The sequence below is a fragment of the Melitaea cinxia genome, chromosome 9 (assembly GCF_905220565.1).
Source record: "Melitaea cinxia chromosome 9, ilMelCinx1.1, whole genome shotgun sequence".
Taxonomy (NCBI): domain Eukaryota; kingdom Metazoa; phylum Arthropoda; class Insecta; order Lepidoptera; family Nymphalidae; genus Melitaea; species Melitaea cinxia.
Window position 1 is genome coordinate 12,775,266 of NC_059402.1, and position 15,733 is coordinate 12,790,998.

General features: G+C 31.8%; 1 protein-coding gene across 1 annotated transcript in view; it reads left to right on the forward strand.

The window, feature by feature from the left end:
* The window catches only part of LOC123656350 (POU domain, class 6, transcription factor 2), a 161,792-nt gene that overhangs the window by 45,108 nt on the left and 100,951 nt on the right, over window positions 1–15,733 (forward strand). Inside the window, exon 2 of the mRNA XM_045592044.1 lies at window positions 120–217. Coding sequence (XP_045448000.1) covers window positions 143–217 — 75 coding nt within the window. The 5' untranslated portion in view covers window positions 120–142. The remainder of the gene's footprint in view (window positions 1–119; window positions 218–15,733) is intronic.

A 15,733-nucleotide genomic window follows, 5' to 3' on the forward strand; every position in this document is an offset into this window, starting at 1 on the left:
ACTATTTCATCTCAAGATTAAATCGAGAAAAAGTGTGAAACTTCCAACAAAACAAATTAAATCAATTCCGAGAGGTATACAATAGTACATATGGATTAATCTAATCGTGTTATTTCCAGACGAGTCGGGATGCGAGGCTGATATGTTGGAGGGCGCGGATGGGGGCCGGCACTCGCCGCCCCGGCCGCAGCAAGAGCCCATCAACCTAAAGAATGAGGTGAGCCTCTTAACCTACTGCCTCTTACTTATTACAGCACATTGTTTTCATTTTTCCTCTTTATCTTAGCTTCTTTGCGGGAAGGGTTCTTTAGATATACATATTTTTATATTTTAAGGGCTAGAAATGTTGTGTTGTGATTACATCATGTTTGTGATAATGTGTTTAGTTTAGTTTTAAAAATATAATTTGTATTTAAAATTCGTCAAAGACTTATGAAAATTAATCTGAGGAAGAAAATAGCAGCTAATGATGAACTTTAGACAAATAGTTAGATGGCCTTTGGTTAACATTTTATATATATATTATTATTTATAATGGCTTTAGATTTATAGAAATAGAATGACTTTAACCCGCTTCCACTTTTTGAATTCTATCTCATTTCTGTCTGTATTAACTTGAACAACGGATCTATCATCAATAAAAGTTTAAGAAATACTAGTCATAAATTAGGCTTCTAAATATCACTCTCACACTAGTACAAGTATATATTGTTTTTAAATAAGAAAAAACTATGCGTTCCTTAAAATAATATACAACACACACACATATACATATTATCCTTAAACGACAACAGATAAAATTAAAAAGAACAAGCCCGCACACTTTAGATCCACAAAGGTTGTGATAGGAGTATTATAAACACTTAATCCGTATAAGGACGGTACAAACGATGTCAAAAGAAGAATCGGGGTTAGACCGGGCACTTTAGTGTGAAATGGGTAGACAATGCAGCCAACTTCAAAGGAATGCGATCGGTTTGGCAGTGTGCTCGCGAATTGATATTGTGATTGTTCGAGTCATTTATTTGGTCTGTGCTTTACATGTGTTTCTTTAAGCGTTGTGCATTTATTTATCCACTTTTTCGTTACTTTTTTGTATTTGTGTTTGAATGTGTGTATTATAATAACATTTTTTGTAGTATTTGTTTTTTAACTGTGTTTTTATTATAAAAAGTATCTATATAATGAATAAATAGTTATGAGTTTATAGTGTTACATACGCTAAGCACATAACACAAGAAAGACAGTAGGTATATATATAAACTATTTCTGAACCGAAATCGATTCTTGGTGCCAAATAACATTTGACTATTACTTTGTCATGAAAATCGCTGAAGATGACCAAAATATTGTGTTTCCTATTCAAATTCATCGGTATGAATTGTCACACCTTTACATTTGTTTAAGCGTTATGAAACTATAAGTACTTTTGATATCAGTATTTGTATTAAGTAATTTGTAATATTTGCTGACTGGCTTAACTTGGTTGCAATATATATAAAAATATAATAAAGTAAATGTCAATAATAAATAATATAATGACTCCAAAACAAATTCTCTTAAAATTCAATACCATTATCAAAGTAAAACTGAGTTAAAACTAATGAAAAACAAGTACAAAACATAACCCCATTACGCTAAGCGAAAGTTTGCAAATCGCACGAAAACAATAGGTAGCGATGTTTTTCTTTATAAACACGTGGCTGAAAGAGTAGGAACAAGGACAAAGTTAAGTGCGAATATGCACGCTTAATTTTCAAGTGTTGACCGACGAGTTAGGCAGCAACGGGCGGTAAAAAGACGACTCGGCCGCGCTCGGCTCAAAAGGTGCTCACGATTGCGCCGAAAGACTAAACATCCACCGCTTCGTTAGAGGCCTCCGTAAAAAAATTCGAAACGATCGCAACCGACCAATCGGCGTGGTACCGGCGCAACCTACTTGCCTCAGAATCTATAGTATCGATTAGTAAGCTTTTTTTACACACACGCACTCACACACCGCCGTCGCGGGGGCCAGCCTTTTTAACAATCTTTTTTTCGACCACCCTCGCCCCCGAAACCGCCATGTCCATTGCGCGGATGCAAAGACCACCCCGCACCCCTACCCTCATGTACCAGCATTGAAAATGGAATTTCCATGAGTGATGGAGTGTCAAACGGGAAGTGCAAAAAGGAGAAAAAGTACATTATGTTAATTATTGAACGCGTGGTCCGTCGTCCGGGTTTAAATTGAATGTCATGTCGCATTATGTTGCGTGTCCTCCGACGTTTTCTCTCCTAGTCGACTGCGAGCCTAAGTTCGCCAATATTTATTCTTTATAAAAAAATTGTAACATTTTTTTTACCGCGTCGAACTCAATACCAAACTGGGCCATAAATTTTTATTTTTCCATTTAAATAAAAATTTCTTAAAAATTTCTATTTCATTTTTCTTTAAAATAAAATACAGCTTAGTTCAAAAAAATATATAGGCTATATTCAAAGATTTATTATCTAACTAAAAAATTGAGTATAACGAATTAAAACAGCACTGCTTGATATTAAAAGTCAAACCTATAGATTTTTAAGTTATAGTCGATCTAAATAATATTGTATTAGGTATTTAGCAAACATGTGAGATAAACTCTTCACTAAGGCGCGCATGTCTGTTATTTTCGCGCCAATTCTAAACACGCCTATTCCAAGTAACGCCTCGTTTAAATACTTGTATGAGTACGAATATACATATAATAATATTGTATCCGATATCCTAAATAATATTTTTAGAAGGTTTAATAACAATTAGATACATTTCGTTATATTTTCAACATATTTATAAAATATTCTATAATATCTTTCTTAGTTTGTGGTAAACTTAAGACTTTCCGTAATTTAGTCACAGTATAAAAAAATTGCAAAATAACATTAACAATTTATACACGAAGTTATCCTTAAAGCGGTTATCGAAACTAGTCCCCGAAACTATCCCTGCAGACGCTTTACTAATGGAAATCCCGAAAAATATTGGGAAAAAATTTAAAAAAAAATAAAAAACGCAAGCACATTTGAATGAAAATTGGGTGGGGGCGGGCGGCCCGGTCCGGCGGCCGATCGCCTATTATTATTATTATTACTGGCATTATATCTGCATTTTTTCCCGCGCACGGAGGCGCCGCCATGTTTATTTTTCTTCGTTTTTCTTTTTTTCGGGAAATCGGCGGGCGTTGCCCCCCCACATGTGCGATACAGCTACAGCGAACTATGCGATGTCTACAAGTGGACGAACATTTAAATTGGCTCTCATCAAATATTGACTGCGTGTAGTTTTTTTTCATTAACCGGTGGGCTTTTTTGCGAGATCTCCTCTCCGATATAGTATCAATTTGAATCAGCGTTTCTTTTGAAATACCTGGATCGTTAAATTATAAAATTCAATGAATTAACTACATTTTAAGGGGGGTTTTGTGTGAGCTCGTAGCGATGCCTATGCGTTATGTATCGAGCAAGAGTGATTGTGTTCACGGTGTTTTATGGTATTCATCCATCCATTTATGTATGTGCCCGTCCATCCATCGCGCACTGTGTACATTTGTCTGCCTGTTTACTTTTAACGCGTGAACTTTTTTCAGTGTCTCCGACTAGTTTTATGCTAACATCGCTACTGCATAGAATTTATTTATACATTTTTATTTATAAAATAAAATTGTACTATACACTAATACTGAAACAATATATTCGATACTAATATCTTTAGCAACAATAGACGTCTGTTTTGTAATTTTTAAATGAAAATTTAAATGAAATGAATATCCTTTGAAAACAAGAAAATCACGACATCCTACAGAGGTGATCAGATTCTACAAAAAAAAAAAAATACCGTTATGAGCGTACGCCGCAGCCACGCAAATTTATTATCATTAAAAAATGCAAAAAATCATAATTAAAGGGGTGGCGGTGGGGTGCATCCCATTTTTTATTTTAATTGCCTTGTAAATTTACAAACTTATAGTGAAAATGTTGAGGTAATTCACTTTTTTATAACGCGTAGGTTGGGGTTCCTTGGACGCTCCAGAAATCTTTTTATGAGAGGTCTTTTATTTTTAAAGTGTTTTTTTTCTAAAGATACCTGTAAAAAATAATTATACATCTGTATGTATTATTTTATTCATAATTTAAATTCATGGTATCATAACATTAAATTATAAAAAAAAGAAAAAGTAATAAACTCATATACGTAACTTGATAAATTATTTATAATTTGTACTTTAAAATGTCATTTAAAATGTTTTTTTATCTGTGCTGAATTGATCAAAGACCTAAAATAAACTGATCGACAATATGATTCTCACTTAAAAAAGTAGCATAGCAATCAGTGTCCTAAAGAAATTGAATGAATATGACGAAGGAATTAACGCTGTAAGAGACATACATATCTTCTAGCTAGGTCCGAGAGAGATAGAAGATTTTCATTTAATTTCGCAACTCATTTATCTCCAATCTTCCATCAAACGACACATTTTTAATCTGCGATTTGTCTTTTTAGCAAACCTCTTTTGTAGACATTAATTAAAAATCTTTTTTATTTATTTTATATGAACTTTTAAAAAGTTAATATTTGTTATTTACCTATGTTTCCACACTATTATTAGACACTATAGATTTATATGTTCCAAAATTACGTTTAAGAACAGCATTCCAAATGTAATAAGTTTAATGATATTTTATATCATTAAACTTTGCGAATAACAAGTAAATTTTTATTTAAAAAATAGTTTACATATTTCATTACATATGAAATAACTGAGTTATTTTCCTCAATTTAACTCTGCTTACGATCACTTCTAGCGTTTTCACCCGAGCTTATGAGTGAAACGTAATGGATGAAAACAAGATTTTAACATACATTTTAAATTTGTGTGAAATAATTATTTTCGTGTAAGAATTCGTATATTGAGTTTATCTATGTTAGAGATTGTTTCATTTATTGGTACCTCTTGTACAGGCACTAAGGGATATTTTTTCTTAAATAATAAACTACAATTTTGATACACAGATGGCGAATAGAAATGTTTGACTGACAAAGTTAGTTTTGTAAGTAAAAAATAAAGACATAGATATTGTAAGCTTTATCTGTTGGATACTGTGTAATGTATACAGTATACTGTTTACAAAGTAATGTTAAGATTACTACATCCTCCTACGTATTATAGTTACAGAATACAGAGAGAAAGAAAAAAAAAACACCACATAGTCATGGACTGAAGTATAGACAGTGTTTTAATATTAGACTTTATTTATCACCGTACAGACCACTCTAAAAGTACAAAAACATAAACACTACATATTGTAAAGCAAACCTTGTTCATATTGTAAAGCTTTGTTTGGCCTCTTAAATTAATACTATTTTCTGAGCATTTTATTTTATAATAATAGCCGGAAAAAATTTTAAATATTGAAAAAAGGTTTTCTTAATAAGTTTAGATAACATTTTAAATTAAATTTATTATTGTTTTAAAAGTTAGTGAACTTAGTACGTTAGTTGAGTAACCACCACGCAGATTATTTATTTATTTATTAATACTTTATTGCACAATACATTAAAGAATTGTAGAAAAGGCGGGCTTAATGTTTAAAGCATTTCTCTACCAGCCCACCTTAGGACGTACAGGACGTGCAGACGTTTGTAGGTGTGCAAAATTGAGTATTAGTAAAATTCACATTAAGAAGAAAAAAAGGAAGGAAATATAAGGTAACGTTAGTGGCAATCGTTATATTATATATACGAGCAAATAATTCATAAATATACTATAAAAATATATACATAATCACTCATTTTAAAAAGTACCTATTATATAATGTAAATAAACAGCAAAGGAGAAATATTTAATAGATTAAAAATGTTTAATAATCACAACCAACACTTTGAACAAAGTATTGTTATTTAATTAATTTATTAAAAATATAAAATATACTTAAAATTGTTTTAGCCTAATATTTATGCACTATGTATTAATATAATTGTATTAGTGTAAATATATATGTATGTAGTTTTACGTAACGTTTTTATGTAATATTTTATATTGAGAGGTTTTCTACAGATTATACTAGAATCGAAAAACAATTGAAATGATAAATTACGTCTTCAAAGAAGTGAAAAAATAAGTTTTTTAATATAAGTTCAAGCGTACACACATATTTCGACAGTTCTTGTTTCTTAAATCAGTCCAACTGGTATTAATGTTCATGTGTATTTAGTCTCTGTGGGTCTCCCCATTGTGCTTCGGAGACCACGTCAAGCTATCGGTCCCGGCTGTTATCATAGATTATTAGCAATCGTTACTCATAGGAGAGAACATATCCGCCAACCTGCAGTGAAGCAGCGTGGTGGATTAAGCGATCCTTCTCCTACATGGAGAAAGAGGCCTATACATAGTAGTAGGGTGTTATAGGCTGAATCAAAATTGAGTCGATATTAAAAATAGTTCAAAACATATTTCAATTTTTTTCTTATAAATCGGTTAGTACTTTAAACAAGTAGGTATTTGCACTCCCGATTTAAATTATTATTATTTTACTGAACAGACGAGACATACTAGTAAAATTATCAAAGTGAACGCAACTTGACCACTCGTGTATGAGGAAAATAACAAGAATTAAATCAATTATTTGGTTTTAAATCAATGTTAATAAATCATAGTTATCCCCCATTTCAATTTATAGTAATGATAAGTATATGTAGAGTAAAATATGACAAACACGATAGACAATAAATATTTAATAATAAATATTTATATTACTAATTTTTAATCGACTTCGTAAAAGCAGGAGGTTTTCAATTCGATTGTATTTTTTTTGTGTGTTTACCTCATAGTCTTTCACTTAATGTACCGATTTTGATTTTAAAAAAATTATCGAAAGTTGGTGCACGCCGTGTAGTCCCATATAAATTTGATTGAGATCTGATGACTCCCTTATTTTTGAGTTATATCTAATAATACGTATTTACTTGACTTTTTTTTTGTCTACCTACCTTGTATTTCTTGTCGATGTAATTGAAGTCGGTTTTTTCTTCATTGCGGTCAAACATAATAATAAGTTTTTAGGTATTTTTTTATAGAAATGAATAGTTAGTTAGTGTTTGGTTTTTTATCACCGATCTAGAAAACAAAATAAATTTTTGAGTACAACCATTGTTGCTTGACTTTTGTTCGAATACAATAACCCTACGCATTTTCGAGTCTACCCAAAAATTCTAATAAAAATACATTTTTTTTCTTTCAACCCCTTTGAAAAGAAAATATTGTATTCTATTCTCTTCTCATTCAAAATTACATAACATCAATTCAATTTAACCAACAATGTAATAGTTTGTTACATTGTTTGTATATTCTATAGTTATGTTTATATCTATCCATACAGGAACAAAATCGTCAAATAAGTTTTGGCTACGAAAGAATCCTACATCGTATTTCACAAGGATGACGTCATTCGCAGAAAATACGCATATAGAAACATAAAATTGTCCCTTATGATTATAAAAATAGAGATTAGAATCGTTATAATACAAACGGAGGTAGGGTTGAAACAAATCGCGCAGGCCAGGGCTGGCTAGAGACGGTGATTGATCAAAGTCGTTTGTCAGGCTCGCGTCGCGGCTGCTAGCCCTGTGCTATTAGCACGTGATTCTACGTCTAATGCGACCGAATTTAGTTTTAATTACCGCGGTGGCAATGCTTTTGGGATTGTGATGTTTAATTTGGAAAGGTAATATTTTTTTTTTTATTATATTTTATTTGGAATACGGCTTAAAAACTTTTTACATTTTTTTTTCGTACTGTCAATCGTATAATATATCAATATGTATAATATATATATATATATATATATATATATATATATATACATATTATACATATTAAAAGGTTTTATTGTTATTTTTTTTTTAAATCCTTTAAAAATATTATACACAAGTATAAAAAAATTACAGAAAATTAAAATTCCGTATCACGAATATTTGACCCGTTAGAATGTTTTTCCCAGTGCTTATATCGATTGTTTGTGGTGTGAAGAGAGCTTTCCAATTAATATTTACCCTTCCAATCGATTGTAACGATATTTGATGACGTTAAAAATTTATTTAAATAAAAATTTTCATTATGCGTTATCGCTAAGCTGTTATAACAATACATAACTAGTATGAATACGTTTTTGTTATATTAAACAAATTGATATCTACATGTTTTTGATATAAAATTATACATAATATGTAGTATAATGATCATTAATTATAAAATCTGCTGGTAGATATTAGAGCTAAAATGATTCGTCAGCTTTTTACTGTAAAACAATTTATTTTAAGCGGCAACAATATAAATAAAGTTCGTATTTCTAATAACTAGAAATATTTAAATATAAATTAAAAATAATATTAATTTTAAAGAAAAAGAAATCCTATTAGGAAATAAATTAACACCTTCATTTAATTTACATAGTGAACAAAAAAAAATCGGATTAACAAAACATCACACATAACTGAACTTAAAAAAAAAACCAAAATCAATGACTCAATATCTTTTTTCTAGAACGACAAACGTTTTAAAATAAGAATGAATAATACAATTACAAACGCAAATGAAAAATCTCCTTCGTATGCGATAGATTCAATCGAGCACGATATGAAAGGATTGTCACCTACCAGTGCACCCAATAAGGCTATTAGGATTAATGAACAACTAAGAACAATCATTTATAGCTTACGATTAGATGTACGTATTTTTTTTTTTCTAATTGTGAATGAATGACTTTATTTAAATCTAGAACATAAAAAAATATGTTCCACGCTTATAATTTTTCGGGGTATAGGAATAGCTTTGTGCTGCTCCAGGTTGTTTAGCTTTATCTGTGGCTTTCATTTAGATCTGTTTAGTTGTTCTAATGTATTTATTCCTTTAATTTCTGTTTCTTATTCTGGTTAAAGATATTTTTTCTGTAATATTTATTTATGAAATTTATTCCATTGAATACAAATAAATGCTATCATATAAAAGTATTAGTCGGCTTCAATTCACTAAAATCTTTATTAGTTATAAATAACTTAAGCCTTATCTGAGGTAGGGCACAGCAGGAAATTCCCTGCTCAAAATATGGAGCAGCCGCACCGGGGTAGTAGTACCTCGACCTTACAGAAGATCACAGCTAAATAATATTGTTTTTAAGTAGTGTTGTGTTCCTATTTGTAAGGTAACCAGAGTTTTTCGGGGGAATTGGGGATAGAGTATGCAACGCGCTTGCGACGCTTCTGGTGTTGCAGGCGTCTTTAAGCTACGGTAATCGCTTACCATCAGGTAAGCCGAACGGTTGTTTGCCGACCTAGCTTTATATAATAAAAAAAGCCTTTGAGATTAATTTTTAAATGAATATAGTGATGATGATAACCGCTCGCCGAGCGCTCGCGACGCGACGTCGCACTGTCGTACCGCTCGCCTGCGACGCACCCGGCTCATACTCTGAAAATGGAGCGACCGATAAAAAAGGTAACGAATTATAAAAAAAACGTAGCGCACAATCGCGAGCGCGGATGTGTGGGCGGTGGGCGAAATGAAATGAAATAATGAAAAAAATGGGCAAAAAGCAGTACAAACATGCATTGTCCTGCCGCCCCCTTAATGAGTGGTGGCGCCCTGCCCGCTGCGACGTGTGCCCGAAGAGCCTGATTATCACCTGATTCCATCAGCGCTCCGTATCATATTTTTTGGCGGCTTTTGTGCTATGACAGATATATTGAACATAGCCCGGAATGAGATACGTTAGAGGGCTTTATTGCGAAATATCAGCTTTATTTATTTACCATTTAGAATTTACCAAAGACTATGTTTTCGATACGTAAATAATAACTCCGAATTTAATTACAAAATTTAAATACATTTAATTGACATTTAAAAATAGTATAACAAAAGTTAATCTCGCCTTAGAATCGCGTTTGAAAATGTTCACGATTAAGGCTTATTCCACGTTGTTGGTTCACGATCACCCGACGAATTAGGCATCAAAAACAGCGGCCGAAATTAATTTGTTTATGCGAAACAAAGGTGGGCACTGGCTGCATGCACCCGTGCTTCGCCCACCTCCCGAAAAAAAGAAAAAAAATAGGAAAAAAGGGGGGCGTGGGGATGGGTACCCACACCCTCCCGCGGCGCGATCGGCATCGGACTTCTTTTTTTAATCGCGTCGCATTCAGAATGGTCGTTTTTGGTAAGCACACACTGCGCATTGCCTATTTTCCAATTTAGATTGCTTTGTATTACCGTCTGAGCGATGCGCAATAGTTTTTGAAGCTCGTGACACGTGATGTCGGAAATTAAATTCTGCGTAAAATAAAAAAAATAATAAACTGTTTGACTTGTTTTTTTAAACACCGCGAGTCAGTAAGAGTTCTTGATCTTGTATGCGAGGTGAGAGCTTTATTTTAGAATAAATTCTACATATATGTATAAATACATCTATATTTTTTCTTGCAAATAAACGGAACTAAAACGGAAGGCAGTAATTTATAGCAAAAATAACGATTTGTTTGATAATTTTCAAGTTATATATTGTGATTAAAATGATACGTCAAATAATGAAGTTTAATATTTCATTTTGGATTTGTAAACTAAAAGTTTCACTTAAAGGAATCTTACAATGAAAAACCAAATAGTTTACATTTTACCTACAAATTACCTATCTGTTTTCATACCGTTACTGTGAAAAATGTTTTTATACCTAACGTTAAAATTTAAATCAAAACATCAATGTAATAATTTTTACCCATTCTTATATTAATTCGATCACTGGGTTTAATTTGAATCGAGTTGTATATTGATAAAATAAATATTCCATTTAACTAAGGAATGTAATTTTATACGTTCATTTTTAATGAAAAATTATCTTGGATTTCCAGTACTTTCAAAACCTCAAGTAATTAGTATTTAAAATAATAAACAGAGTACAGGCGCAGACCAATAACTCAAGTATCAAAATTCCCTGATAATTAGCCTGCTATGGCAATAAATATCGCCAAGACGATTATTAAGCGGCGACGGATAATCGTAAGGAGTTCGTAGTAGGACTACTTAAATTTGAGACTTACTTATTATATACTGTGTCTCGGATATCTTAGTTAACAACGGTGAATTGATTTAATTAATATACAATTAAAACTTTCCTTATTAATTTTATTCCCACTCTAGTTTTTTGTTGTTATATAAACAAATTTATTGGGTAATATAATTTTGTTATTCGTCATCATTACATCAGCTTACGGACGCCCATTACTGGGCATAAGCCTCCCCTAATGTTATCCACGATGATCGGTTCTGCGCAGCACGCATCCAGCGGCTTCCCGCAACTTTAACCAGATCGTCGGTCCACCTCGTGAGAGGCCTGCCAACGCTACGGATTAATAAAAAAAAATTCTTCTGATTAAATTATAAATTATAATATTTATTAAATAAAATCAAACGACACAAAGTTTTTTGTCAATTTAAAAAAAAAAAAGTTGCATAAAACGTGCAAAAAAATCAAGATAATCTTGTTTTTGTTGTAACGAAATCTATGTGATTAGAATATTGTATCTGCTCTGAGTCGTGAATAAAATTGTACACATTTGCTGTAGTAAAAACCAGAACGCTACATTTCATATCATTTTTATATATTACAATTTATCATCATCTTATATATAAAATTCTCGTGTCACAATTTTAGTTAAAATACTTGTCCGAATTGGCTGGACCGATTTTTATGAAATTTTGTGTGCATATCGGGTAGGTCTGAGAATCGGCCAACACCAGTTATTCATTCCCCTAAGTAACAAGGGAGGGGGTTAAGGGGGTTAATAATATATATGGCAAAACAATGTTTGCGGGATCAGCTAGTATTATATAAACATTGTTTTAATTTTTTCATCTATACTCAGACCAAAAATTTTATTATCTGTTAAATACTTTTGGTTACCAAAATTATAATATAAAAAAAAACAAGTAGATAATCCTCAAAAACTCAAATTCTTACGGGAAAAAAATAAGAGGTTTTACTAAATATAAATCTAAGATCTTAACAAAATTTAAGTGATAGCTAAGATATAACTACCAATCTAAATAAATAATAAATAAATAATTAATGAATCTAAAATTAAAAGAAATAGTTTGATAGCCGTTGCGATCAAAATGATAACCGTGCAGTAACCGCCTCGCCCCGAGCACTACTTACTGGTCCACCCTTCTATATAATTAAAACGCAAGCTGCTGTAATTAGAACTACAAAGAAGTCATTCCGAAAGAAAAGATAATATCACTTAAAGCAAGTAGCGTTCACAAATTACTCATAGAACTATTTCTGCTAAAAGAATGTAACTTGTGTACCCTATTATTTACTTCTATGGTAATGTATGTGTTAATTTATGATAATTGTGATGTGTCAAAAACATTATGATATAGAAAATTTATAGAGAAAGAGAGAAGGCAGTACCTATCGATAAGCGAGTGTTTTGATCGAAACCATTAAAAAAACGGACTTAATTTTTTATCGACAAGTAAATATGTTGTACTCCCTGTGTGGCTACGGTAGTAAAGAATATAGCCACCCCCTCTCTTCCCGTGGGTGTCGTAAGAGGCAACTAAGGGATAACAGTTCCACTACCACCTGGGAACTTATAAAGCCGACCGATGGCGAGATAACCATCCAACTGCTGGCATTGAAATACACAGTCCGAAGACGGGCAGCAGCGTCTTCGGTGCGACAAAGCCAGCCCTGCGGTCACCAACCCGCCTGCACAGCGTGGTGACTGTGGGCAAAACACATGAGCTCGCGCTATTTTTGGCGTGAACTTGTGGAGGCCCGTATCCAGCAGTGGACTGTGATAGGCTAAAATGATGATGGTGATGAAATACGTTGTACTACTTGTATAGCTTGTCGATGAAAATTTATTAGAGCTAACTCAATTCTCGTCAGCTTTCAATTACAAAAAGAATCATCAAAGTATTTCGGTACACCTAGTCAAATGTTATGCACACATATTATATAACAATTAATAACCTAATGCTTTTTTTAAGTTCATTTACAAAGAGTCCAATAACGTACTATACTGTATATTATTAATGTACAAATGTATCTGTTTGACTTTCTGCTTTGCAGATGTTTCTTTGCCTCTCCAGGAAAGTTTTGAAGATTGCGTCTTAGCTCGCCACTCTAATATATAGACATGCCGACGGTTAATACATATCTTAATTTTTTATCAAGCTATCTTAGCAAATGATATGTCCCACGCACTAAAATTAAAAAAGCAGCACTAAATTTAAAACTAAGTCCAGTCCTATCTACTGAATTATTATGGCCTTAAACATTCCCCCTGTCTGTGACATTGTCCTGTCTTCCGAAAAAAATAAAAATTTTATAAACCTCACGTTTTTTGAAATTTTGCATTTTTCAGTACAATGTTTCTTATTTTACATTCTGTAAGAACTTTCTTCTACAAGGTATTATAAAACTTAAAAAAGTAACCGAATTGGTCCAGTCCCTCTCAAGTTTTGCGCTTAGCGAAATTTATATTTATATAGAAGAGAGATTAATTTGAGTTAATTTTTAACTGTAATTGTATGGTGGACTTTTATAGAAACATAATAACAATAAACGTCAGAAGACAAGACTTGATAGATTATTTCTCGGTGGTGTCAAATAGCCCGGGATGGTCTCGTACTTACCACGATATAAATGTGCTTCATTAATCAGCCTAATTAGATTATTACCGGGATACAGTTACTCTCCGTTAACTAGCTCGGGATTTTTTAAAAGAGTTTTTGTGATCTACAATATTATATTTAATTAAATTTAGACAACCCAAACATCTATACAATAAGTATTAAGACTATATCGACAAGTGAAAATTCTTGAAAATACTAAAAAAAATTACCTGAGTAAAAAATTACACAACTTATCAATAAATGATTTCGCAACTCTAAGTCAATTATTGATATGCCTTAAGCGTTTATCCATAGTAATAATAGTAGTAGAAAGGAAGGATCTGTTTGTTGATAATTAATTAATTCTAAAAGTAGTAAGCAATACAATTACCAAAGTAATATATACTAGAACATAAATTGTGTTTGCTAGCAAACGAAAAAAAACCGAATTCAATTACATCGGCTATCGACAACGTAAGTAGACAAAATAAACATGCGTTATCAAGGATTAGTTACTCAAAAAGTGGTAATCAGATCTCGACTGAATTTAAATAGGACCATAAGACACGCTTTTTGATTAAAAAATAAATATCAAAATCGTTCTACCCAGTCAAAAGATCTGAGGTAACATATATCAAAAAATACAATTGAATTCATAACCTCATCCTTTTTTTGAAGTGGGTTTAAAAGCATTTAAAACTCTAAGATAAAAATACATATAGACATTATATTGAGATCAGATTCTGTGATAGAGAGGAAGGTAGAGAAGTAAAATAAAGAACATATCAGACCAATAGAAGAGGAAAATCAGCCTATTGTTGAGGCTGATACCGTAAGCAACGTCTTTGATTTCAATATTAAGACAAAATCACATAATTTATAGTAAATAGTATTAAAGCAAAAAGTATGTAACTTGTAATTGGCTACTTAAAGCGATTTTTCCGCGTTCCTAAGTCCACTGTCCTGTATCAGTTTAATTGAACCGCCATGATTTATTATCGTTAATTTTATGATAATGAGCCTATGAATAATTTGCGGCTATTCTGCAAGCCTTTGATATACGAAGTCAGACTTTATCCTAGTCTGAATTAGTAGTCTAGTTAGTTCTAATTTTAATTACATTTACGGAAGTAATTAAATTGTCGGCACGATTTTGTTTATCGTACTTCGATATACTTATAAAGACAACTATTGCATAAGTTTCCGATTGATATGCCTTTTATAAGACGAACTTTATACGTTTTAAAAATTTAAACAAGATAAACTGAAGATATATTTAAATAATGGTTCATAGTCTAAGCAGGGGTATATTAATAATATTGAGTCTGCATTATTTAAATTCTTTTATTTAAAGGCTAACAAACTATGTAGAAATATAAAAAAAGTGTGTGTTATTATGTAGGCACGTAAGAAGTTATATTTCATTGGCTAGCTAACTTCATGTTGCTAACTTCACTGCTGCGTGTTTACGTAGCTTATCACGTCTATAACTAATATTATGAAAAGAAATTGTCAAATACGATGCAGAATATCATCCAGCATACCAAGAGTAACTCTGTAATTTACATGTCTAAGCAGTATTTAACAGTTTACTCCGTTTAATACCAAGATTTTTGCCAAAATAAACCGGTTCCTTGTATTGAGTCAAGCTATTTAATTTTAAGCTTTGTTTTAATTTTATTCTTATAGAAGCTACAGAAATAAAGATTTTTTGCATATTATAAACGTTTTAAATTTCCTAATTTATTTAATGTATAGATGGAGACTGGAGTCTTAGGTACCGTTTTAGAAGTTCTTTTGCAATTTTAGTTAATAGAATATTATTGTAGTAGGATTAAATGTAAAAGCGATCTTAGAATGTACCAATCTGAGTGTACCAGTATCTAACATTCTTTATAAAATAAGGGTTGATTTACATAATACAATTCTATTTTAGAAGTGCTAACGAGGTCTGTAGAGGTCAAGAGAAACTCCTCAAATAAGCTGCTTTCAAGCAGTTTTGTGTTTCTTTGGTGAGTAAGGTGACCAGAGATCTGGCT